The sequence below is a fragment of the Rhinichthys klamathensis genome, unplaced genomic scaffold, assembly GCF_029890125.1.
Source record: "Rhinichthys klamathensis goyatoka isolate OS25496 unplaced genomic scaffold, OSU_Roscu_1.1 h1tg000110l_1, whole genome shotgun sequence".
Lineage (NCBI taxonomy): Eukaryota > Metazoa > Chordata > Actinopteri > Cypriniformes > Leuciscidae > Rhinichthys > Rhinichthys klamathensis.
The window spans coordinates 47,866-72,584 of NW_026606648.1; the positions used below are offsets into that span (position 1 = coordinate 47,866).

At 35.3% G+C, this 24,719-nt stretch overlaps 1 protein-coding gene across 1 annotated transcript; it reads right to left on the minus strand.

The window, feature by feature from the left end:
* Positions 1-329: 329 nt before the first annotated feature.
* LOC130087632 (polycystic kidney disease 1 like 1) lies at positions 330-20,612 on the minus strand. Its single transcript, XM_056254040.1, has 50 exons — positions 20,605-20,612; positions 19,855-20,003; positions 19,234-19,431; positions 18,971-19,139; positions 18,549-18,788; positions 17,793-17,925; positions 16,649-16,852; positions 16,065-16,246; positions 15,775-15,978; positions 15,480-15,643; positions 14,995-15,381; positions 14,459-14,530; positions 14,274-14,339; positions 13,999-14,175; positions 13,772-13,849; positions 13,467-13,609; positions 13,230-13,350; positions 12,987-13,110; positions 12,705-12,897; positions 12,561-12,617; positions 12,257-12,475; positions 11,037-11,282; positions 10,896-10,955; positions 10,602-10,750; positions 10,292-10,392; positions 9,871-10,066; positions 9,524-9,607; positions 9,224-9,431; positions 9,004-9,110; positions 8,677-8,893; positions 7,263-7,436; positions 7,018-7,137; positions 6,773-6,839; positions 5,839-5,971; positions 5,633-5,717; positions 4,727-4,888; positions 4,496-4,614; positions 4,308-4,418; positions 4,106-4,229; positions 3,922-4,005; positions 3,251-3,381; positions 2,924-3,158; positions 2,616-2,717; positions 2,389-2,529; positions 2,013-2,147; positions 1,698-1,910; positions 1,371-1,532; positions 1,090-1,257; positions 809-927; positions 330-708 (listed from the first exon to the last, which is right to left on the minus strand). The coding sequence occupies exons 1-50, from the start codon at positions 20,610-20,612 to the stop codon at positions 330-332; spliced, it is 7,620 nt and encodes a 2,539-aa protein (XP_056110015.1).
* Positions 20,613-24,719: the final 4,107 nt, after the last annotated feature.

The window sequence follows — 24,719 nt, forward strand, 5'->3', positions numbered from 1 at the left end:
TGAAGGGCCTCCCTCGGGAATTTCACTGTTATACTCCAAAAGTGAATTTAGAACTTTTTAAGAAAATGATTAAACTATTAATAAACAAGTCACAGTTGTCCAATTTGTCAAACAATCCATGTATTTGTGGTAGTAGTGCTTTAGCCTTTACGCATTTAACTTCAAATCAAATATCAAGTTTGAGGTATGATTGTGTAAACAATGTTGTTCAAAGAACAAAACGTGAAAGTTTTAATAAAGTACAATTTTAGAGGAAACTCAAATGGCTTGAAAATGCTTATCTTACAGAATTTACAACTACACACTGAACATCTCTTTTTTTTCTTGTATTACATACATTGTTGAATGTAACCTGGAATAACCGTTTGCTCTTCTACAGAATTGTCCATTCCCTCGATTGACTGTCCAGCTGCCTTGGCATGCGCTGGATGAACTGTGTGCCTTTGCACTTGTGTGATGATTTGAGTCTTGAGGGCATCATTATGCTCATCTGCCACTCTGCTTGGATTTGATTTAGAGGACACTATGCCCTTCCACTCGGCTGGTGCACAATGGATCTGCTTGCCTGAAGAAAGAATCTCTTCTGACTCTCTGACAGGATCTTTAAGGGGGTTTTTGAAATTCCTCAGCCCTCTTGAAAGGCTCTTCTCCTGCGTTCTTCTTCTGCCTTGGTGTACATACTGAGACATTCTGTGTTCTAGTGGTAATCTTGAAGTGAATTAATTAGTGAATTACAGTGTTAGATTTTGACATTCATTCATATTGTACATCATCTATCAACTGTATTTGACTTAGAGATCATGTCTACCTGTGAGTGTTTTCCTTATATGACAAAAATGAGGCACTGCTCATATCCAGGAATTCTTTGTGTTTCTGCCCCAATCTGTGTGGCTGGCTATTCACACAGTTTCCCTCAAAAGTTATACTCTATACAAAACAACAGTATGCAATTTAATATATAATATCAACTTTAACTTTTAATAATATTAACAAACATTATATACAACGTGCACACATAAGTCTCATACATATGTGTTTGCACAGTGCAGTGTGAATAATGTGAGTGCAGTGCAAAAGGAAAATAATCACCTCTGAGTCGGAGTAATAAACATGGTCAGAAAGTGGGAAAGAAAAATTGCTCTGGGCTTCAATTAGATTTTCTTTTGCTGGCAGGGTGTTGTGGAGACTGTCTGACATGGTGCAGAGATGAAACAACAGCTCATCCATGAGATCCTCGAACTCTGTTAAGTAAAAGCTCTGTGGAAAGAAATGCAGATTTATCTTTAAACAATTAAAAAAATCTCAACAATGATGCAGACAATAGTGTTTACATATTAGAAACTGTATTAATGATTGCAGGAAGTGCTTACATTAGTGTGGACATGATGGTCAGTTTGCTTGGGACTGGCTTTTCCAATAATGAGTAAAGCCATATCTTTGACATAATAGATCATCTCAAAGAGAGTCAGTAAATGTTTTCTTTTTTTAGTTGTCTTTGTTTGTTTCACAAAAATGGTAAGGGTGGCAATTACCTGAAGGGGGAAAAACTATTTTAGAGTAATATCAAACCAGTCTAGGAGGTATACGTAGTTTCAATATGAAAAGATACACTTTAAAGTAAACTGAGATATAACTGCACTTAAATATACACGGTGTATCATTCATAAATAATAGATATTTGATATTCCAATACATACCATAGCATTCAATGTAATCATAGTGCAAAATATAGCTCCAAAATAAAGTGTTGTTGGGACCTGGGTTTGGAGGTAAATGTCACTAAAGTGGCTCAAGCTAAAGAAATGAGTGAAGAGCAAATGAGCAGATCTAGTGATACCAGTAAATGGGAAGGAATAAAGGATCAAGTTGCGGAGACCAGAGAGGGCCACTGCGACAATAACACCAGGTGCCTAAATAGAAATAAAGAAAGTAATTTAAGGGAAGTAGCCTTCGGTTACATTAATGGGGTGAACTGATTTTAACATATTGTGTTATGTAAATCAATAGGCTACCAGTAACCAAAGCAGGTTGGAGAAGATCAGATTCCAGGTAGACACAGCTGCTGCTACTGCTTTGTTTAGTCGTAGTAAGGACACACATTTCAGAAGAAGCAAGTTCACAACAGCACCAAGGAGTGATTGAGAAAGCTGTGAATTATATATATGGTCATATTTAAAATGATCTGTTTGCCAGTGAATACCATTTGCTAAATTCAGAACGCTTTCAGCAAGTCTGAACAATTTTAGTTCACTTGGGCCATGTAACTGCATGGAGTGCCAGTTTTTTTTTTTCTTGAAATGTTCATCTGCGGTTTATTCACATTATGGCATATTCACATAGTGGGATACTAAGAAATAGAGTATAATGAATTAAACTGATATGTCCTACCTGCTCACAAAAGAAGATGGGGCTTAGATCAACAGGTAATTTAAAATCCACCTTCTGAAGGAAGTCAATCCTCTCTGTTTTTAGCATAAAGTTGTACACAGAGCAGATATATCGTAAAAGACTGCAGATGATAACTGTCACCTGTGTATATAAAAAAATTAGCAGAGTAAAGTCATTAAAAATACATAGTATGATGTCGAAATGTATTAGACAGAGTGTAATGTCACCTCTAGCCAGCTCCTAATGTTTCTCCAGTAAAGCCATCCTCTTTGAGTCATAACATATATTTGCCAATACATATGAAGCAGAATAAATGAAAAGAAAAGAAGCTAGAAGTAAAATGACACAGAGGAAAAAAATATTAAGTTAAATATACTCACAATATATATATATATATATATATAATATAAAATTGTGTAATATTATTATGGTATCATATTATGCATATTGTATACTCACAATCAATAACGATATCACATTTACCCTCCACATTAAACTTAATGTTAATGTGTCTGAGCTGTAATAAGATGCTCACCTCACAGGTCATAACACTGTAGTCAAGGGCAGCTGGGAAATGGTAGAGTCTAGTGGACTGAACACTTGCTGAGGGTATCAGAGCTCCTGTTGAGGTTTGCTCTACTAGAATGGTGACTGACGTGAAGAGGTTACTGGGCCCGTTGTACAGGAGAAATTGGACCATCACAATCTGGGTGAATGGTGTCATCCAGCTGGTATCCAGAAGCTTTTTAAATGACTTGATTGCTGTGAACCTATTTTAGCAATGCAATAAATATTCTTAAAATAAAAGATTATATATTAAAATTACTGTTCACATAAAAGATTATTAATTAACAGTGTTTACCTTGTTTTTCCCAGGCTCACACTCACTCTTTCTCCCTCATAACACCCAAGTTTCCCACAAAGTAAGTGTCTCTTTGCCACAGATTGGTTATCAGAGGATTTCATATTGTTCTTGCCCAACAAATTCAAGATCTGTTCATAGAGAAAACACACTGGAATAAATCAGTTTTTTTTTTTTTTTTTTTTAAAGAAGTCTCTTATGCTCACAAAGGCTGCACTTTTTTGATGAAAAAGATTGTAGCAATATTATTACAATTTAAAAATAAATATTGTAATAAATATGTTATATAATTATTTTAAATGATATAAAAACTATTTTCTGAATATATTTTAAAATATAATTTATTTCTGTGATGGCAAAGCTGAATTTTCAGCATCATCCATCTTCAGTGTCACATGGTTTTGTAAGACTGGAGTAATAGCTGCTGAAAATTCAGCTTTCCATCACATGAATAAATTAATATATTCAAGTTAAAAAAAGTTCTTTTAAATTGTAATAATATTTCACAATATCATCAACCTTTTTGAGCATAGAGACTTCTTTCAATAACAAAAATCCTAATTCAAACTTTTGATCTGGAGTGTATGTCAAATGTTATGTGTATGTATCTAATATATCTTCACATTAAAGGAATAATTTTTACTGTGAAACAGTCAGCGTTGGTGATTTACCTGGCATGATGAGTTATATGTGCTCTTGATCTTTCTAATAACCGGACTCCCAATAAAAGAGAAAGCACCTCTAATATCTCCTGTCTGTTAAAGCAACACATTGTAAGCAGTATTATTCTTTGTAAAGCCACTTAAATCCTGTTTCAAATAGCTACAGATGTCAAATAAATAATTAAAAATGTACTTCATTTTCTATTCCTTTCTCATGGCAGTTGGCATTGTCATATAGTCTCTCTAGGAAAGTGGTTGTTGTCCATTTCCACCAATCGGCATGTTTTTGGATGGAGTGAAATGAATTTTGCGGACCCCTGTTTATATGAAAATAACATTAGCACTTTTTTATTTTATGACAAGTAATGTGGTTAAATGAGAATGTCTGTATTTACTTTGTGAAATGAGTTTTGATAGCCTGATTCAAATGGTACTTGTCATTGGCAGACTTTCCATAAGTGACAAATAGAATCGTCGACAGCATGATTAGGTGTAACATCAAATCCCTGTTGAAGCAAAAGTGAATTTTTGAAATTAAAGGTTAAGAAAAAAATAAGTGTTGAGGTTGATTAAATAGTAAGACCTTGTGGTTTTGTGAAGGAGAGTCTGTTTCTTGATCTGGCCTCTCACACACTTCAACTCTCTTGAATTGGGTGGCCGCACTAGACGCAGATACCTGGCTCTCTGACGGGCAGCGAGCACCTGCTCATCAAACATAATGCAGAGTACTTGCAAACTTGATTATTATTCAATCTAAAGTTCTCTTGCAATTTCTTGCAATCAGTGTGACAGAAACATGTTTACATGATTTTACCTTTTCAAAATGGGACTGCTGGTATTTGCTAACCAAGACATCCTCAATGGTTTGGTCCTCGTGTTTCAATAACTCAGTGACAGGCTCAGTTACACTTAGATTGTGGAACCAGTTCGACCTCTTTCGATGTAGCAGAGACACTGCGATAGTAATTATGAGTATCTGTATGAGGAAATAAGCATTTAAAACAGGTTTCAATATATAGAGCGTATTTAAGGGCGTTTTCAGACCTGTAGATCGTTTGCTTTGTTCCAAAACAGGGACTTGATTTGTTACAATGTTGCATTTTCTTCTTGGTTCAGTTCACTTTCAAAAGGCAACATTTCAAAGCATACCAAATTACATAATATATTAAAATGAAAAGAAATGCTCTTTGGTTTTCAACAGCCATTACTAATGTGCTCACTCACAGAATCAGACACTGCTGCTTTTTATAACACATTTCCAGTTATGAAATATATCATCGCTTGGTTCGTTTGTCTGTTGGGTCGAATTACTTTCTGACCTCAACCGAACCACTCCAGAGTTAGTTTTCAATCGGGCAGAGACTTCTTCAGTCAATCTCGTAACGATTGTTTTAGTGCGGATCTGAGCGCGATTGCTGTGTTCATATATCATCCAAGTGGATGCTGCAGTGGTGGTGGAGGAGAGATCCTCTGATACGATTGTAAAGCGCTTTGGGTGTACAGTAGTACATAAGAAAGTGCTATATAAATGACTCATTCATTCACTCATATATGCCTAAACCAAACTAAGGGAGAAAACGCACCAGGTTCTGAAACAAACGCTTCAAATGAGCCAGGTCTGAAAACACCCTAAGATCCAAGAACAGAACGTGGGCCAAATATTAAATTGAAACCATGTACAGCTACCCTACACAGTGTGTGCGGGATCAAGATGATTTACCATAGCTGGATGCAGTACAAAGCCACAGCAGACAAGAGAAAAGAACACAGAATGAGCCCACAGAAGAGTCTTTGTTTTGCTGAACCTGTAGGGTAACAAATTTAAATCCTAATTTTCATATATTTGGGAAACAAATATTGTGACAAAGACACTTTTAAGTAATATACAAGCTCCAACAGAATATAGTAGTACAAAGGATCACCCACTTTACTCCAAGAGTTCCCGTGATGATGACGCATGTAAGAGAGAGAGTCAAGCAGAGGGTCCAGCCCACATAATAACACCAGGATTGAAGACTTCGGACTCTACCACCACAAAACTGCCGCTTCTCTAGGATGTCTGTGTACAAAACCAAAAAAACAACAACAACATGAATAGAGGAAAGGAGAAAAATATTGAAAGAAGTCTATTATGCTCATCAAGGCTGCATTTATTTGCTCAAGAATGCAGTAAAAACTGTAATATTGTGAAATATTATTACAATTTAAAATAACTATTTTAAAATAAAATTTATTTCTGTGCTGGAAAAGGTGAATTTTCGAAGTGTCACACGATCGTTCTGAAATCATATTAATATGCCGATTTGCTACACTATTTATTATTATCAATATTGAAAACAGTTGTGCTGCCTAATATTTTTGTTATACCCACACACAGGATTCTTTGATGAATAGAAAGTTCAACATTTGTTTTGAAATAGAAATATTTTGTAACATTATAAATGTCTTTTTCTTTAAAAAATAAATCTTACTGACTCCAAACTTATTTAAAAATATATATATATATTTGTTAAATAAGTATTACTTATTAAAAAATCTGTATCATTATAGTATAGTAAAATATTATATTTTTTATACTTAAATTTGTATCTAATGAATTTACAAACCTGCAAATGTGTGCGATCTGAAATCATTCAGCTGAGCATATAAAGCATATTTAACTGATCTGTACATTACACCTTTTACTCTTTTTTCCAAGAGCTGCGAGTCCAGTGGGAAAATCTATTCCATGACAGATACGATTCAAATATACAATCATTCATTAGAAAAGCATCATGGTGATCTGTGAAACAGACAAACCAATAGAAAGTGTTTTGCATTAAACTATATTGAATGAGTGGAGTGACACATGGTAACATACCTTCTACAGAGTAGACATCAGGCACCGTAACCTTATAATGCTCTCCAGACACACTACGGGACATGGTCTAAAATGGACACAGAAAAAAATCTGTAGCGTATAAAAACAATAACTAAATATGTATATACTGTATATCATACATAATAAATATAGTTGTCTGAATTAATGCATCCAGTAGATTCAAAATTTAACTGTGTGGCAAGAAGAAACTAAGGGACAATTTCAGGCAGCCTGGGAATTCTGACCTTGCCGACACGGAACACCAGGGACACCAGACCCCCCACCGGCATCACAGCAAGAACACTCCACAGGCCTGTTACCATGGAAACCGGTGAAACATCAATAAGGCCCAGCTCTAAAAAGCACTGCCCATTGGTGTAGAGAAAAAAAAGACGTTATGTCTCAATATTGTGAAAATGAAACAAACAAAATCACACATATGTTGACAGTATTTGTTGACATGTATTGATTTCTATGTTGAACTGAACACCTGTTCTTCCAAAAGATTTATGAGCACGGCGCTGACACACATGTAGCCCTGCAGGAGCAGCAGACACACACTCCAACGCTGAGTGTGTGTGTGAGAGCTGAAAGACGGACGGCTGTACACAGACAGCCACGGATGGAAGTCCTCCAAGTATTCTGTGAGTTTCAGATATAGAAACTTTCTCAAATACATAGAGGAAAAACACAAGACTTTTTTGTTAGATTCCATTTCAGACATATTCAAAGAAAAAACGACATCATCATTGTATGTAGATATGACAAATTATATCATTAATTAATCATGTTTTTGTATTGTGCCAAAAAACATATTTTTATTTAGTTATTTAGATTTTCTCCATATAAAGATAATATATCATACAATATACAGATACCACTGATTGATAACATATGTACTTATAACCCTTAATATGTATATGACTTCCATGTCTCTTGTTAATAAACAGATCCATGCTACAAATAACAACCGAACAAGGTTAATAGAGGAGGAAAACAAGCTTAGACAGCATTCATCATGACATAAGAATAAAAGGAAGGAGAAAGTAAAATAATAGCAGAAATACAGCATACACTGTATTGTGCCAAAAAAATTAAGCTTAACGTATAAATTGCTGCCTTAAATTTTTAAACAACATTTAAGGAAAAAAATAAGTACACTGTAAAACATTATATGAGTTTTTACATTGCTTAACTCATCAAAATAATTTAACCAATTTTCGTTTTTTTTATATATTATGCAAGTCAACTAATTTTTTAAAGACAGTTTAATGTAATTTAAGTTGAAATGACTTAAACATCCAAGTTGATTATATTTTTTAAAAATTACTTTTATTTTACAGTGTAGTGCAAAAATGTCAGCTTTTCAGACGCTTTGAATCAACCTGAAACTTGATTCAACTGAGTAAAAATGACAGGAATGATTATTAAATTCATAAACAAATGTAACAAAGATGAAAACATTTTTAAAGAGTATTATTTAAATAATGTGTTTAAATATGAATGCTGCAGTCAAATTAAATAGACAAAGATGTTCTTTACTAAAAGGAACTGTCCACCCAAAATGAAAATCATTTACAAACAAAGATATTTTTATATGTTTGAATGTTGGTTACGAAACCGTTTCTGTTCCCATTAACTTCTATTGTATGGAAAAAAAATACAATGGAAGTAAATGAGAATCAAAATGTTTGGTTACCAACATTCTTTAGAATATCTTCGTTTGTGTTCTGCAGAAGAAAGAAAGTCATACAGGTTTGGTAAGACATGAGGGAGAGTAAATGATGACAGAATTTTCATTTTTGGGTGAACTATCCCTTTATAATAACACTGCACAGACACAAAAAAAAACCTATATAGAAATATTTAACTAGCTGTATATCATTAACAACATGGGGGTTCACCTGTTTAAATGTCAGCCCGCATTCAGAAGCAGATAAACTCCTCTCCACCCGTCCATCTCCCTCATCCACTGCCAGCCAACACTGGCCCAGGAAGAACCAGCTGGACCCCTGCACCAGGTCTTTTACCAGCACATGGCTCAGGTACCAGCTAGGAGATGAGCCTCCATTATCATGCCAAAGATGCACCTTCCATACCCGACCCAGACTCTCTGGGGAGCTGAATAGTGAAAGATAAATAAAATGATCAAAAATTTAACAAATTAGACTAGGTTAAATTAGGTTTAAGTTAATGGCTGTACTCTATCAATAACGGTAAATGGCATTTACCTCAGAATAAAAGTGTTCCTTGAGTTGCATGTGAAGAGTTTGGAGTCAGAGCTGCTGAGTTCCCTTGTTTGAGAGACACCATCATCTCCATATAGAACAATGTGAACCTGACAACATTGTACAAATAGAGATTCAGAAATCAACTGTAACGTATATAATGCATGCAACTTACAATATACATGCACACATTGTATCCAGCAATGCTCACAATGATTAATACCTTTGCTGTCATTCTGGTTCTAGATCTAAAGCCTGTATCTATGGTGACCGCATAGAGGAATCTGTCCGAGCGATTGTTTTCTGGAAGCAGGAATGAGCCTGTAGTTTTCTGAATGGAAACATCAGCCTTTTTACACAAGACCAACACCACCACATAGAGAGCCAGGAATATTACTGACAAAATGATCAGTGTGTAGTTGGTTTTGGAGCTGCAAGACAGGAGGAGAATATCTGTAAGTGTTAGTTAAAAAGCAACCATATTCAGATCTGATCAATTTGGAGAGAGGTTTTGCAGGTGTACTGGATAAACTGTGAAACATCTGCAGAGTTGAAGCTGCTTAAGATGTTCTCATGTGATACTGCAAATGATGCCAGGTGGCTGCAACTGAAAAAAAGGATCATCAGATGCATTTTTAGTTTTATTAGTACATGAGAACAATTTATTAGTACTACAGAACAAATGATTGTCACAGTAATTGATATTAGGGGATGCTATTAAGAAATTCATTTTTTAATCTTGTAACAAACCTATTTGTAAGACCATTTGAAGCCATTACTACAACATTTGAGTTAACTATAAAAGATCAAAATACATTCAACTATTTTTTGTCTTACCACTAGATGGAGCATTTATTGTATAATCCATACCTGCAGTAGATCTTGTCTGGGGAAACACCACCATGAGAAAAACAACCCCTGGGCTTCCTCTCTTTCACACCATCCCAGGAAAGACACTCCACAGACTCGATGCTAAGTGTGTAGTTCACAGCTCTGGCAATGTACTTATTGCTAAGGCTTTTATTATAGTCTGCATTGAGAAGCATCAGGAAGACAGCACCAGTAGCTGGATATAAAAAAAGAAATTAATTAAATTATATATATTTGTATATAATTAATATATTGTGTGTGTGTGTATAATGTATGTATTGTATATAACACTAATAATGGCAGTAATGTTTAACATTTATAATTAATCTATATAAAATCATTTTTTTACATTTCATTTGTATAAATGTTGTCTATTTTGTGCCAAAAACAATAATGTATGGACTAAAATGTTTAATCAAACCATGCAAATAGGATTGAGAGAGGAAGATGTGAGCTGTCTGTCCTTTCCAGTGATATATTTTCTGTTCGTTGTACTTATTAGGTGTTGGCTGCTGGTATATTCTGTGAACAGATGTTAGATTTCACATAATGGTTGACTACACTGTAAAAAAAAAAAAAGTAAAAAAAAAGGTTTCTGCCATACATTTTTAAGTACAATCAACTTGGATATTTAAGTCATTTCAATAATAATTGTGATAAAAAAAAAATCATGAAAATATTTTTTTTTACAGTGTAGAAGACCTATCACTGAAATGCAGCAATGTCGTCACCTAAGCAGCAGCAGAATGGGAAAGGGGCGTTCAGCTGGTCTGTTAAACTGCACAGTGATCTGCAGGGCTCTCTGAAGGGTCAGTGACGTCATGTTGAACTGGTGACTGTTCACCTGACTGCGCAGAAGAGTGAACTCTGTATGTCTGCTCTGCTGGAACAAGCAGAAACACAATTCAGGGTAACCAAATAGGCCTATAGAGGAAACTATTTGTAATCAAGCAGTAAAAAATATCTACTTTTGTCTCCTCTTTTCTCTGAAACTCAATGGTAACTGGTGTAGATAGATGTCTGACTTGGATTTCCTTCCTAGTGGTGCAGTTGTAGAGTCGAATGTCTGCTGTCTCTCCACTGAACTGTAACATCACATCAGAGTGTAATTTGCTTCACAGGTCAAAGCAAGTTTTCTCAAATTCAGCCATGCATTTCTAGTGTACCTGCATGTCTCTGGAGCAGCGATATGGGCTGTGCCTGTACACTGTGAGCCAGGTAATGATGCAGGGCTTGTGCTGGCTATTGCTACTCCATTGCTGAAATTGCATCTCGAGAAAATCAGTGAGGTGGAACGTAGTAATGCCAAATGTTTTCACCATCGAATAAGACTCGCCATCCTTCCAGGCTAACACTTCCATAAAAGTAGTGTTCACATTGTACTGCAAGATATTGCTGGATAGCATACACTCCTGCAATCAAAATGTACAAGGTTAATATCACAGAATCTCAGAAGAGATCTGTTTATCCCACATTGATAATGAAAATAAGACTAAAATACTGCATGGTTACATTGAAATCTACAGTGACTAAAACAAGGTATTACAGTTTACAACACAGACAAAGCTATAATAATCAGATCAAATTAACAGATCCCATGGTAGATTAAACAAGTTAGAAGATGCATTTCAAAGGACTTAACCAGCTAACAAAAATACGGGTAACACTTTATTTCACAGTGTCATTGTTACATGTAGTTAGTTACTATAGTCATAAATATACAATTATGCATAATTACATGCAACTAACCCTAAAACAAACCCTAATCCTAACCCTATAGTAAGTACAAGTACACGTAGTTACTTAATATTACTCAGTACTTAAATGTATAATTAATTACACTGTAAAAAAGACATCTTGAAATAAAGTGTAACCAAAATATGTTCTAAGAACGTTTCCTAATGTTCCCATTAAGTTATGAAAACATTATTTCTGAACATTCAAAACATCCAGTTTTTTTAAATGAATAAAAAAAAAATCTTGGTTATGAGAACATTAAGAAAACATTCAATTTTATAATTTTGCAAACATTATGGGAATGTTGAATGTTCTCTGAACACTGAATCAAGTAGTAATTATTTAAAAATGTCTTACTAAAACGTTTCAGAAAAAGAACCCACCATAAATGATGAATCAATAATGGTTTTGTGTTAAGGAATTAAGAACATTATTAAAGACCAGACAACTTTCAACAAACATTCTATAAAAATGACAGGAAGAACATTTGTTCATAACTTTGAGAGAGTGTAGCCAGAATATTAGCCAAAGTTCCGAGAACATTCCCTCCTTACAGCCATTCCCTCCTTTTTATTCCATAAAAAAATGTTGATATTATGTCATTTTGAAAACTAACACATCAACTTTGCATCAGGGTTGCCTCTCTTACCAATACTAAATTCGTGATGGTGTAAAGCACTTTGTTTGTGAGTTGGTGTCCTGGTCTGGACGAAAGCACTGGAGCCTCCAACACACCAGACAGGAGAGATACCAGTGCATTCACCATCCCAATGTCCAATGTATGGCCTTCTGGAGGCTTGGACTCATGTAAAAGGGATGTGATGTCGTGAACATGCTGGATTACTTCTTTGGCACTGTGAAATGTCACCTAAATCAGATATTAAATAATTAGCTAAATGTATAAAACATTATAAATAAAACTGAAAATAAATCCAAGCTTGGGTTATACTCACTTGACTGGAGATTCTTATCAAATCAGTAAGACTGTAAATTATTTCAAATAAATCTCCCTAAAAAACAAGAACAGAGTTAAATATAGAGGGGGGGTTTTTTGTAGTTGAAAAATGTCAGTTAGAGAATCTTAGTCTAGGTAAGACCTTGTCAGTGATGGACAGCTGACAGGCCGCTGAAACAAGGGCGGCGCGTGTGAGTGTCAGATGCTCGACAGAAGACTCCGGGTCCAGACTCAAGCGGTTCAGCACCGTGATCAAAACAGAGATGTAGTTGATGATGTCTCGGTTGCTTCCAATCTTACTCAGACCGGTTAGGTTACCGATTCCGTACATGTACCTGGAAGAAGGAATAAAAGTCATTTAAAATCCTAATACGTCAGGTAAAGATGTGAGTATTAATGAATTGAGTAATTTTTGTGTCCGCACAGTTCTTGATCAGGGCTGGGCTGGGAGGATGAGTCTCTCTGAAAGCTTGGATGAACAGTCACTGTCACAGGACATAGTTTGGTCGCTGCTCCAAATCTGTTCTTTATTTCAATATAGACTGTGACTGTGGAAAAAGAGGTGTTCTGAGAATGAGAATAGATAAGATGTGGCTTGATCGCGTGAGATCATAAAAAAATGTAAACGTGAAATGACCTTGTCTGCTTTATTATGGCTTCTTTGTACCTTTGTAATCGTCATTAGGATCTCCACTAGGAAGATTGAAGTAATGTTGGAAATCCCTGCCTTCGTAAAGGAGTTTCCTTTCAGCGTTTCCAACACTAAAACTGTACTCATACAAGAGATCCTGATCACAGAAACACAATTACATCAAGACCAGATCAAAGAGAAAATGAATGTTGAATATTACAAAAAAATACAAAATATGAATATGTCGAAAGGAGTACAAGGAAAAACATAGACCTCTTTTCCAGAGGAGCAGAAGACGCTGAAATGAGTGTGGATTTCAGAGCCTGTGCTGGGCTGCACTTGGCAGCTCATTCCCTCCGGAACAGCTTGTGTGTGGAAGAACAGCTGGCTTTTCCCTTGTAGCCGCTCCTCAGAACCTGACAAGGTGAGAAAAAAAAGGAGTAAAAAGATGCAAATAGCATTCGGACAAAGGAAATACAAACATTTAATGGATTATTTATTCATTTGTTAGTTCGTTTAATTTTCACTTGTAATGGTAATCTTCATTTTGAATTTCCAAAATGAGATGGAAAACTCACTTGCAGACACTTCGAGCAAATAAAGACTCTTTGGTTCAAGCATGAAGGGTTTAAATGTGACGACCGCAGAAGATAATCCTAAAGGAAAAAGAAGACAAAGACAACTAAAGGTTCTTTTTGCAATTCATATGTAAAATGAGTTATGTCAACTTAGTTTTATAGAAATGTATATGTAATTCAGAAGGTTTTGTGGCCTTATAATAGGCGCTGTGAGTGCTCTCACATACCTGTGAGAGTGTAAGACTCAAACACAGACTGATGAATGAGCTGTCGGTCCAGATCCAGCAGGGTCTTCTCAGAAACTGCAGGGCCAAACAGGTTGGGGTCCACCAGATTATCACCCTCATTGTCATAAGAGTGAGGGAATGATCCTTCATTCCAACTAAATCCCATTGAATTGGTCCCTTTCACACACAGAGACACACACAGCCAAACACACTACAACATTTAAATACTAGAAATCATTATTGCTCTTTTGATGCAGAGCATTAAAAACGTGTACCTGTAGGTCTGCCAACTGGAACACCAGGATCAGCCTCTTCAATTCCAAAACTATAGTAATCATACTCTAAACAGCACCAAAAATATCATATGAGCATCAGTCATATTATTCAGTACTGTTCACTAAAATAAAATGTCTAATTTCAGGATGTAAAGTCCTTTGTTTACTTATTAAGAGTAAAATACCTGGTAGCGAGGGACGATCACCTGATATTGTCTCGTAAATGTCTGTGTAAATCATGTCCTCAGTATGCAAGTCTGCAAATGTAGTTCACAAAGTTATTCCATTTATTAAATTTGATTGTATTCATATTATTATTATAATATTATTATTATTATCATCACTACTACTACTAATAGTAATAATCATTGATATCATTATTATTAGGTTGCCATAATGCTCTCATTGAGTTAGATAACTGATCTATTAAATAGCATGAGCTCTTCCTATTGTAAAAATGATTGTTAAATGTCCAAATTATCCAAAAACAATCTACCACCAGATGGCGTCTAATCTCATTTTATTGCAATAGAAATCGTGATAAACAACATAGCTCTGTACAGAGCTAATTTTGTTTCAAGCCATAAAAACAAAAGCTTTATTATAATAGGGAACCTAATTCAAATTTAAAAACTTTTACATAATTCATTATTTGACATGGTTACGATCATTCTCCCCACAGTACACAGTATTGAGATCACATCAGTCAATGACACCTTACCTGGGGCTGGTAAGGAACCATGAAACTCCCACTGACCCCCAGACGACTCTGTTTCCCCAGGGAAGGAAGGAAAGAAGGGAGGTTTGATAGTTGGAAATGCTGGACGGTGGTACAGGTTTGTGCTGGGACTTTCAATCAGCGTGCGTACATTAACGCTATGGTGTTTCGTATGCATCATTGAAGTCAGTGTATCTTGTGTAACTGGGGCTGTAAGGTCAGGTCTAATAACTTTAGATAAAAGATAAGGAGCCAAAGATATGCCTATATCTGGAACGGAGGGATCAGTAAAATGGGCTGGAGTGTAGGGTGTCGCAGCAGGCTGGGAGAAATGTAAGCTCTCCTCCATTTTAGAGGGTAAACTTAGATCCATACTACTGCAGAATGGAACTGAAAGAAAAAGGCAAGAGCAAACAATTTCAAATTAATCAAAAACACAAACTAAAATGTCTTGGTAAATATTAGAATTTCTGAATGACTGTACTTACCCTCTGTAACAGCTTTGCTTGAGGCATTAACAATGTAAAGTTTCCAGTGATAGATTACATTTTTTGCATTGAAACCACAATCATCACAGAGAGCAGAAACAGAAAACTGCTCATTCCAGTTCACTGAATTTTCTCTGCAATCTTCACAAGACATATGAATGTTGCTGCCAAGAATAAAAAAATATGATTCATTACATGCGTGATATACAACTTTGTACATTACTTTTATACATTGCATATTATGTATTTTTTTAATCTTTTTTATTTTATTTTCATTTATCCACTTAAATCCCACCTGGCACGTTTTGATGTTACAGTGATGAACATCTCAGATGAAGAAGATTGATGGCCACTGTACACAGTAAGAGTGAATTTAAGCAGGTCAAAGTCAGGTTTCAAGGCAAGAGCGGGAAATACAAGAACTGCTGAAGTGGTCACGATGTTCCTGTTGAAACAGCTGCTCTCTTCTGTGTTTACAGGCCTGCATGACCAGCCGTAACTAAAACAGAAACAAAAATGAACATTTCAGATGTGATTAATGCAAAAATGACAGAATGTAATCAATAAACAAGCACTGTCACGTACCTTAAAGTATTATTGGGGAAATCTGGGTCGTGTGATTTTCGCCCATCTAGAGTAACAATAATGCCGCTTTTACGATTGATGAAAATATTTGTGGCTTCGCTGATGACACTGACAGGATGACTGCGCACCACTTCAATTAAAACACTGTAGTTGCTGTACACCACATTACCGGATACCTGGACCTTTGGGATGACAACAACTCTTGTTAGTATTTCTTTATGTCAATATATCTTTTTAAATGTAGAGGAGTTAAGCTGAAACAAGTGAAAGCAGACAGCTACCTTAAGAAGCACAACTGTTTTCAACAATGATAATAATAAGAAATGTTTCTTGAACACCAAATCAGCCTATTAGAATGATTTCTGGATCATGTGACACTGAAGACTGGAGTAATGATGCTGAAAATTCAGCTTTGCATCACAGGAATAAACTGGATTTTAATTTAAATTGTAATAATATTTCTGTATAATATTTACTGTTTAGACTGTATTTTTGATCAAATAAATGCAGCCTTGCATGGGGAACATAAGAATTTGAATTATCGGAGCTCTAAGCAAAACAGAAAAGTGACAAAAGGACATTACCTTTGCAATAGCTTTGTATGTGTCATAATGAAGGAGGTATTTCGGAAGATCAATATACTGCCGTGTCGTGTCTATGTGTGGGAGGAGCAGCGGTCGTCCGCTCATGTCGTATATAGTCCATCTATACAGGAGACCTCTGGAGACATTACACTGAATCTGAGCCTCAAACGTCACAGCAAGATGGACATTTTGATACCGCCACACCTAGAAGTATGCAAGCAAAATTTATTTAGTATATACACTGCTGGTCAAAAGTTTGGAATAATTAAGGTTTTTTTAAGTCTTTAAAAGAAGAAGTCTCTAATGCTTACCAAGGATGCATTTATTTGATTAAAAATACAGTAAAGCAGTACTATTGTGAAATATTATTACAATTTAAAATAACTTTTTGTTATAATATATTTTAAAATGTAATTTATTCCTATGATGGCAAAGCTGAATTTTCAGCATAATTTATCCAGTATTCAGTGTCACATGATCCTTCAGAAATCATTCTAATATACTCAATAATTGGTGCTCAATTATAATTAATGGTTCTTATTATCAATTTTGAAAACTTTCTGCTGCTAAATATATGTGTAGAAACCATGATCATTTTTTTTTTCAGGATAATTTGATGAATAGTTTAATGAACAGCATTTATTTGAAATACACATCTTTTGTAAGATTATAAATGTCTTTAATGTCTAATGTCCCTACTAAATAAAAGCATACATTTCTTTATTTTGTACATACCCCAAACTTTTGAATGGTAGTAGTATCACAGGTTTCCACAAAAATATTAAGCAGTAAAATTGATAATAATAAGAAATGTTTCTTGATCACCAAATCAGCATTTTAGATCAAGATTTCTGAAGGATCATGTGACACTGAAGACTGAAAAATGATGCTGAAAATTCAACAGAAATACATTACATTTAAAAAAAAAAATTAAATAGAAAACTTAGGCTATATTATATTGTAATAATATTTCACAACATTACTCTTTTTACAGTATTTTTGATCAAATAAGTGCCGTCTTGGCAAGACCTTAATTACTCCAAACTTTTCACCGGCAGTGTATAGATACCTTTTTGTTAGTGATGTCTCCTAGTATAACTGTTGGAGTATAGTTGTCTAATAGTGGCATATAGAGAACTTGTACCTGTATTTTATTTGGGCCCATGTTTTTCACCGGAGGAGGCTGACATGATTCTTCAACGACAAAGATGTGCCCTGTTAAAGAGGCTGAGCTCACTAGGTTGAACATAATAACCTCTAATATGTACTCTCCAGTTCTATAGAAAAATAAAAACAATTCACATTTACAATAAATCAAATCAAATTAAAATTAAAATAATAACCAACAATTATGACTGAGGACAAGATTTTGTAAGAAGTAACTGCTACAAAATGATCTAAAAATAAATAAGTAATGAGAGGGGGAAAAAAACATTTCCAAACATGGGATAATGACTTCATACATTATAATATTACAAAAGATTTCTATTTCAAAGAAATGCTTTTCTTTTGAACTTTTTAATCATCAAAGAATTCTGATAAGAATGTATCACGGTTTCCACAGACATATTAAGCAGCACAACTGTTTTCAAAATTGATAATAATTTTTTTTTTTCTTGAGCACCAAATCAGTATATTAGAATCATTTCTGAAGGATCATGTGACACTGAAGACTGGAGTAATGATGCTGAAAATTCAGCTTTGACATCACATGGATACACTGCATTTTAAAATATATTCAAAACAGTTATTTTAAATGGTAATAATATTTCACAGCAATACGGTCTTTAATGTATTTTGATCAAATAAATGCAACCTTGGTGAGCATAAGAAAATCTGCTATTTACTGTATATACCCTGTGTGACAAAAAAAGGAACACCAGAACGATACAATTTCTACCTGTTAAAGACATGATGCTCAGCGCGTGATCCGTCTCGCTCTGTTCCATCTCCAAAATTCCAAAGATACGAGACATCAGTTCCTGAGCTGATCCGGCAGGTGAAGTTTACAGAACGGTTTGATAAAACTGAGGGACTGTACAGAAGCCTGTTGGGCTGCACAGCTCTCTGAATCACAACAGGATAAATATCTGAGCTGATGGATGTGAGACCGTTAGACACATTGACAGTGACATTGTATCTGAAAAAGATAGATATAGATTAGATATAGATAGATTTAAAAAAAAGTCAAATGTATAAATGCAGTAAACAGAGACAAGTAAAATACTGATTCAGTAAAATCTGTATGAAACATGTCTTTTGTAACTGAAAGCTCTTTAGATTGTCTATATGAAAATAGAAATAAACAAAAACAAAGAGCACTTGTTTGGGAGGCGATATCTCTTTTTGAAGATTCTGGATGTTGTTTTTATTTCAGGTCCATCCTCAAATCTCCAATGAAAGTATAGAGGATTCGGCACTTCTGTTACTGCTACAAATTTGATGTCTGTCTGTGTTGCATATGCCCGTTTGTCCGAAAAAATCCAAACAGCTGGAAAGAACATCACACATTCAAAGCAGAAAAATATAAGATGTTGCTAGGTTTGTATAACGGAGTAGCTTTTCTTTATGAATGGACCTCACACCTCGCTTGTGACTGTCTGTGGGTTTGGTTGAGGCTTTATCCTGCTGCTTGTCCTCTGTGTCTGTGGGCAGAGGGGCAAAGGACGGGATATCCCGACCTCTCTTGGACAACATGAGATTCAAGTACTCGGTCCCAGAGGGACATGCTCTAATCTGCCAGCTGGTAGAATGAGTATAGATACTGTTCGTCATGGTCACATCTAAAAACACAAAGACATGTGGTGGTCACAAAAGCTTACTCTGTTTCATTCTTCCCATATTTGTAGCTATAGCACTGTCCAGTAAACATACTTAAATGGTACAATCCAGCAGCAGGTAATATTGCATCTATGTAGCAGGTGAAGTATCCATTGGCCATAAGAGACATATTATGCAAGCCCCGAGGACCAGAGTTCCCACTAAATGTAATGAAAACCATGGAAATGTTTTCTTTGCTCAGATCTGGTATGACTGGAAATATAATCAAATATACAAGGGATTACTTTGCATTGCTTAGATGATTTTTGAGAAAAGAATATTGTATCTTGTGTTCAATTCAATTTAAATTAATTTAATTAAAAGCACTATTGAATTACAAGCAACTTAAATTGCACAAGGGTTGCTATGGCAAGGCTGACAATAACCTGAGACTTCCAGGAGGAGGGGCTTTCCAATCTGCACCCTGTCAATCAAAGCAGCTACAGTGGCATCATGAACAGAAGGCCCTCTGCTGCTGTACACTGCCAACCAGCCCGTCTCATTCCCATAAGGGACAAACTCGGAGGAGAAGCATCTGTAGGCAAATCAAAACCAGACATGCTTCTCAATACAAAACACTGAAACTTACCTGCAGATAGTGAGTCAAACTCACAATCAAAATAATGTATGTATATCTAGATGCAGACTTTTTTCTTGGATGGTCTGAACTAGATACATTGTGGAAGTGAAACTCTCTGCAATATTCTTGTGATAAACTGATACAATACAGTGAAAGAATACAGCATCACAGAGATTACCAACTTCTGATTATAGTTTTGTCTTATTGTTTTGCCCACATATTATTACACTGTTGTTTAACAATAAAAGACACATAGCTCAACAGAACATTTCAAGCAAGTATCTTTACAATAAATACAAGTGAATGAAATCCAATCAAAATGCAACTTTGCATATACCTTTTTTTTATTGTTGCATAAAGCAGAACATTTTAGGCTAATTCTATCTTTTAAATTAATTTAATAATGCATTGTATTTTAAGGAGTATAACATTGTAGATTTTTTGTTTAGTTTTTTATATTTGCATTTTATTATATTTTTATGTTGTAACTGTTTGTGATATTTTAATTAATTGAATAAAAAATGTAATTGTATTGTGCTGTTATTATATTGCCTACACTTCCATTTTTGTCAAGCATTCATGTATGTAACTTATATATGTTTTTATAGCCTTGTTCAATTTTTTTAGTTAAATAAAATCAATTTGGATATGATCATATTTAGATTTATACTATTTCATTATTCACATTTTAAGTTACATGACAAAACATTTTACAGTGCAATTCACTTAGTGAATAATGTAGGCTAGATAAAGTTGTTTAAAAAAAGGACTCTTACCCTTCACTGAAACATGGCTTGGAACATAGTGGACGCTTCGAATCTTGATGGTTTTCCAATGAGCTACAGTTGTTAAATCCAAGGTACAATTGAACAGCTGTAAAAAGTGTAATTTGATATTATAAACAAATCTTCGCGTAAGAGTTTCATCAAGGCCTTATTTGTCACGTGCTATTTCAGAGTTGCTACATACCATATCCCGAGTTTCCCTTAACATGCACGAGTGCAAAAATAAGTAAACAAAATACGGTCCGACAGAACAGAAACATCTTATCAATTGGAATGTCTCTCGCCGATATCGCGAACGATTTCTTTGTCTCGTTTAGGTGTCAGTGAACAGGTGAAAAGGAGGCGTGTCTGTTCTTGATTGACAGTTGCCGTTCCAATGATCGATTGCATTCTTATGCCTTCAGTCAGGGATCCCTAATTACGGCAACAACAAAAAAAAGATAATCTTTTTATTGTAATGAATTTATCCTATTTTATGATATAGTGATATATGTTTTTATTTAAATTGTATAGCTATTTAAAATTCTAACTGATCACAATCTGTTTAGCATGCATTTAAAGGGACCAGGGAACTTCATCATGAATCATTTGCATAGTATTTGTTAAAATCATCAGCTTGAGGGTGCTGACCATTAAGATAGATCCCGTTCTTTTCTACTTTTGATTCCCTAGGAGGGTTTTCACAAGTGAGCATTGCACCTTCACAATGCAAATTCAGCTTCTACTCATGCAAAGAACAATGAATGCAAGTTTCACACAGGATAAACAACGCCTAGCCTATATGCACGTTGCCTATTCAAACTGGAAACCGAATAGAATGAGAGAAGGCACAACAAAAAACTATCTCTAAATAATCTAAAATAGCCTACTCCTAAACATTTGTTCATGTGATGAAACTGGTGGAGATGAGATAGCCTATACTCGGATAAATGACGAAACATAAGTGCCGCTTGCTCTTCTCAGACCGTAATGCAATTGCTAAAATATTTGCATTATGAGATAGAAATTGTGTAGGCAGTAGGCTGTTCATCCTTGTGGTCCGTTTCAGAGGGAAAAGCCTATGTTTGTTTACTCTTTTTAAGACAGAGGATGTGAGAATGTGAGATGAATGCATGTGTAGAGCCTGCTGAGTCTCACAAAGTCTGACTGATCACATGCCAGTGATGTTTTTGGCTTCAAAGACTTTTCCGAGCACGTCAGGATTATTGAGAAATAGGCATTTATAGGTGAGGCATGAACACATTGTTAGTGACCCACAACATAACGACAAGTGCTGACCAAACCAACGGTTACATCCCCCTGAGAAAACAGAGCCTGCCACTTCATGTGTCCATGTTCCACAGTGATGAATGAGAGCTGAAGTGGACCATTGACGCCAGGGTCATTGACGCCCAAGGGCACAATGGATGACGGGGTTGAATAAAACTAGCTTCCACCGAGAGTAATCTCTCGTGCTATATAGACAATAACACGTTAAATAAGATGTGTTTTTTGCTTTTTGGGTGTGTGGGTGAATCGCGCCCCCTTGTGTGTTAGGCTACTTATACGGGAAACAAATCGATAGCCTGAGCACATTTCTTATGAACTTTGTTTCAAATAATTTCCTATTAGAAAACCCTCCCAGTCGATGATATGAGTTTAACAGTCATATTAATTTATAAAAGTAGGCTAACTCAAAATGTTTATAGGCTATATAGCCTAGGGCTTAGCCTACTACTTAAAAGGCCTAGGCCTAAGACGATAAATTAATATTTTGATATTTATAGGATTAAGTTCATTTTAAAAAAGATAAATAAATAAAACGTTAATGCAAAATAAATGCAATAAAGCAAACATTTTAAATATTATAATACCTTTAAAAAATAAAAAATAAAAATAAAAACATGGTAGAACTGTTTCAACAATTAGCCTAAAAATCAACCAAAAATATTACAAAATAACAGTTCACTCCGTGTAGCCTAAAGTGAATTGGGACAGATTTTATAGAAAATAAATTAGCTACAAGAAAGCAAAGACATGAGCATTTCTGTTGCAGATTAAGCCCCAACATATTTATATGACGTTGGCCGAGGAAAATATTTGTTTGACAATTAACTTTAATTAGGCTCATATTAACTTTATTAACGGGTGTGAATGTTCGTTGAAGTCGCTATCAACGTTTCAAGGGGCACAAGAAGGCCTAATAAGACATAAGAGCTGGATCATTTTGAATGATTGGGTAGACTATTAAACACTGTTTAGTCAAGAAAGTATATTAAAAAATAATAATCTGAGTACATCCTCATGTCATAATAGTCTCAAATGGAAGAGGCATAAAGACAAACTTGCAGTGTCGGTTTTGCACTGAATCGCAGCTTGCAGTCTGGTGCACTGCACACGAAGGTTTGTGGGTTCTCATTTAAAAGCCTCAAGCGTATATGGCTTAATTATTTCAAGGCTTCTTCCGTTTCTTGGGCATGTGGTAGTGGCTGAAAGAACGATGCCACAACTGATATACGTTTGTTCCAACCTTACGGTAATGCAGGCAAGTCAGACTTAATTTAGTAAATAAATAACTGTGTCAAGGCATGTCCTACCTCAAAGAATATGAAAATTATAATACTTCTATTATATTTCAGTTTAAAGTCCTACAAACCATTTCGGACTAAATCAAAATCAAAATGGGCCCTAGGCCTATAGTTTTTTATATTTTACATTCACAAAGTGATCTGGCATTCTTATTTCATAATCAAGGGCAAAGCTGTGGGATGGAGACAATACATGACAAAACAGTGTCAAATGAAAAAGTAATCTGATTGACATCAGAAGAGGAAACAATAAACAAAGCATGGGCTGCCATATGTTTAACAGCTGTTCTTTAATCTGTACAGTTATGCATAAATCAGACAGCAGGGGGCGATAACGAGTGAATTCATAATTACCAATGGAAATTAAATCTCATGGGGGCCCATGCAGTTTCTCAGATAGCGTTCCCGATATTACGAACGTTCGTTTCTTTTACATGAGTGTTTCCTAAAAAAAAATTAACAACGCGCTGTCTGTTCAGGACTTGTTACATTTCCATCGCTCGTTATTAGGGCCTGTTTTTATTATCCTAAAAATTCCTAGTTATGAAATTTTAATTGTGCGACTCGGTTGTTCAGAACGTTGACACAACAGCTGATCTGTTCATCTGATGTCCTTTTGCAATCTTTTATTTTCACAAATTCAATGCAAGCTTCAAGGGCCAGCCCAGTGGAGATGGAGGCAGCGTTTACTGTTTTGTAGCCCTGTGTGTGTGATCCAGCTAAGGACAAGGTTAGCCTAAATCTAACGAACGAGGTCCATCGTGTTGCCAGTAGCCTATGCTACTGCCGAGTGAAATTGAGCGGTCGGCTCTTTGCTCCCTAAAGCGATAATGGTGACCGCAATGCTTCGTGGGTTCGAGGAAGGCGGAGGAGGAGTGTTGTAGAAGTGGATGAAAATGAAAGGGAGTAGAAATTCGGCTCCTGTTCTCATGAACGACATGATATTCTCTTCATTGATATGTTTTCGACCCAATTTTTAATAAGCCTACAAGTGCAAAGTAGCATATTTTATTGGACCACCTTCTGAATTGCCCTCACTTGCCTGAAACAATAATGTCACCTCTTTTTTTGTGCAAACTACGTGGTTACAAATCATCCCACTTTTTTGATTTAAATAAAGGAATAAAATAAAATATCCTGACATTAAAGGAATAAGCCAAAAGTGTGAGTAATAACTGTACTGTTAAACTTAGGTGTAGTTTTACGGTTGTCCTGCAGGTGATTCTGTCTGCTAGCGATGCGTTTAGCAGTCTACGAATATTTTAATTTAGTTTTCAATCTTTTAGATGTAATGTATGGACCCTCAAATATGATCATCC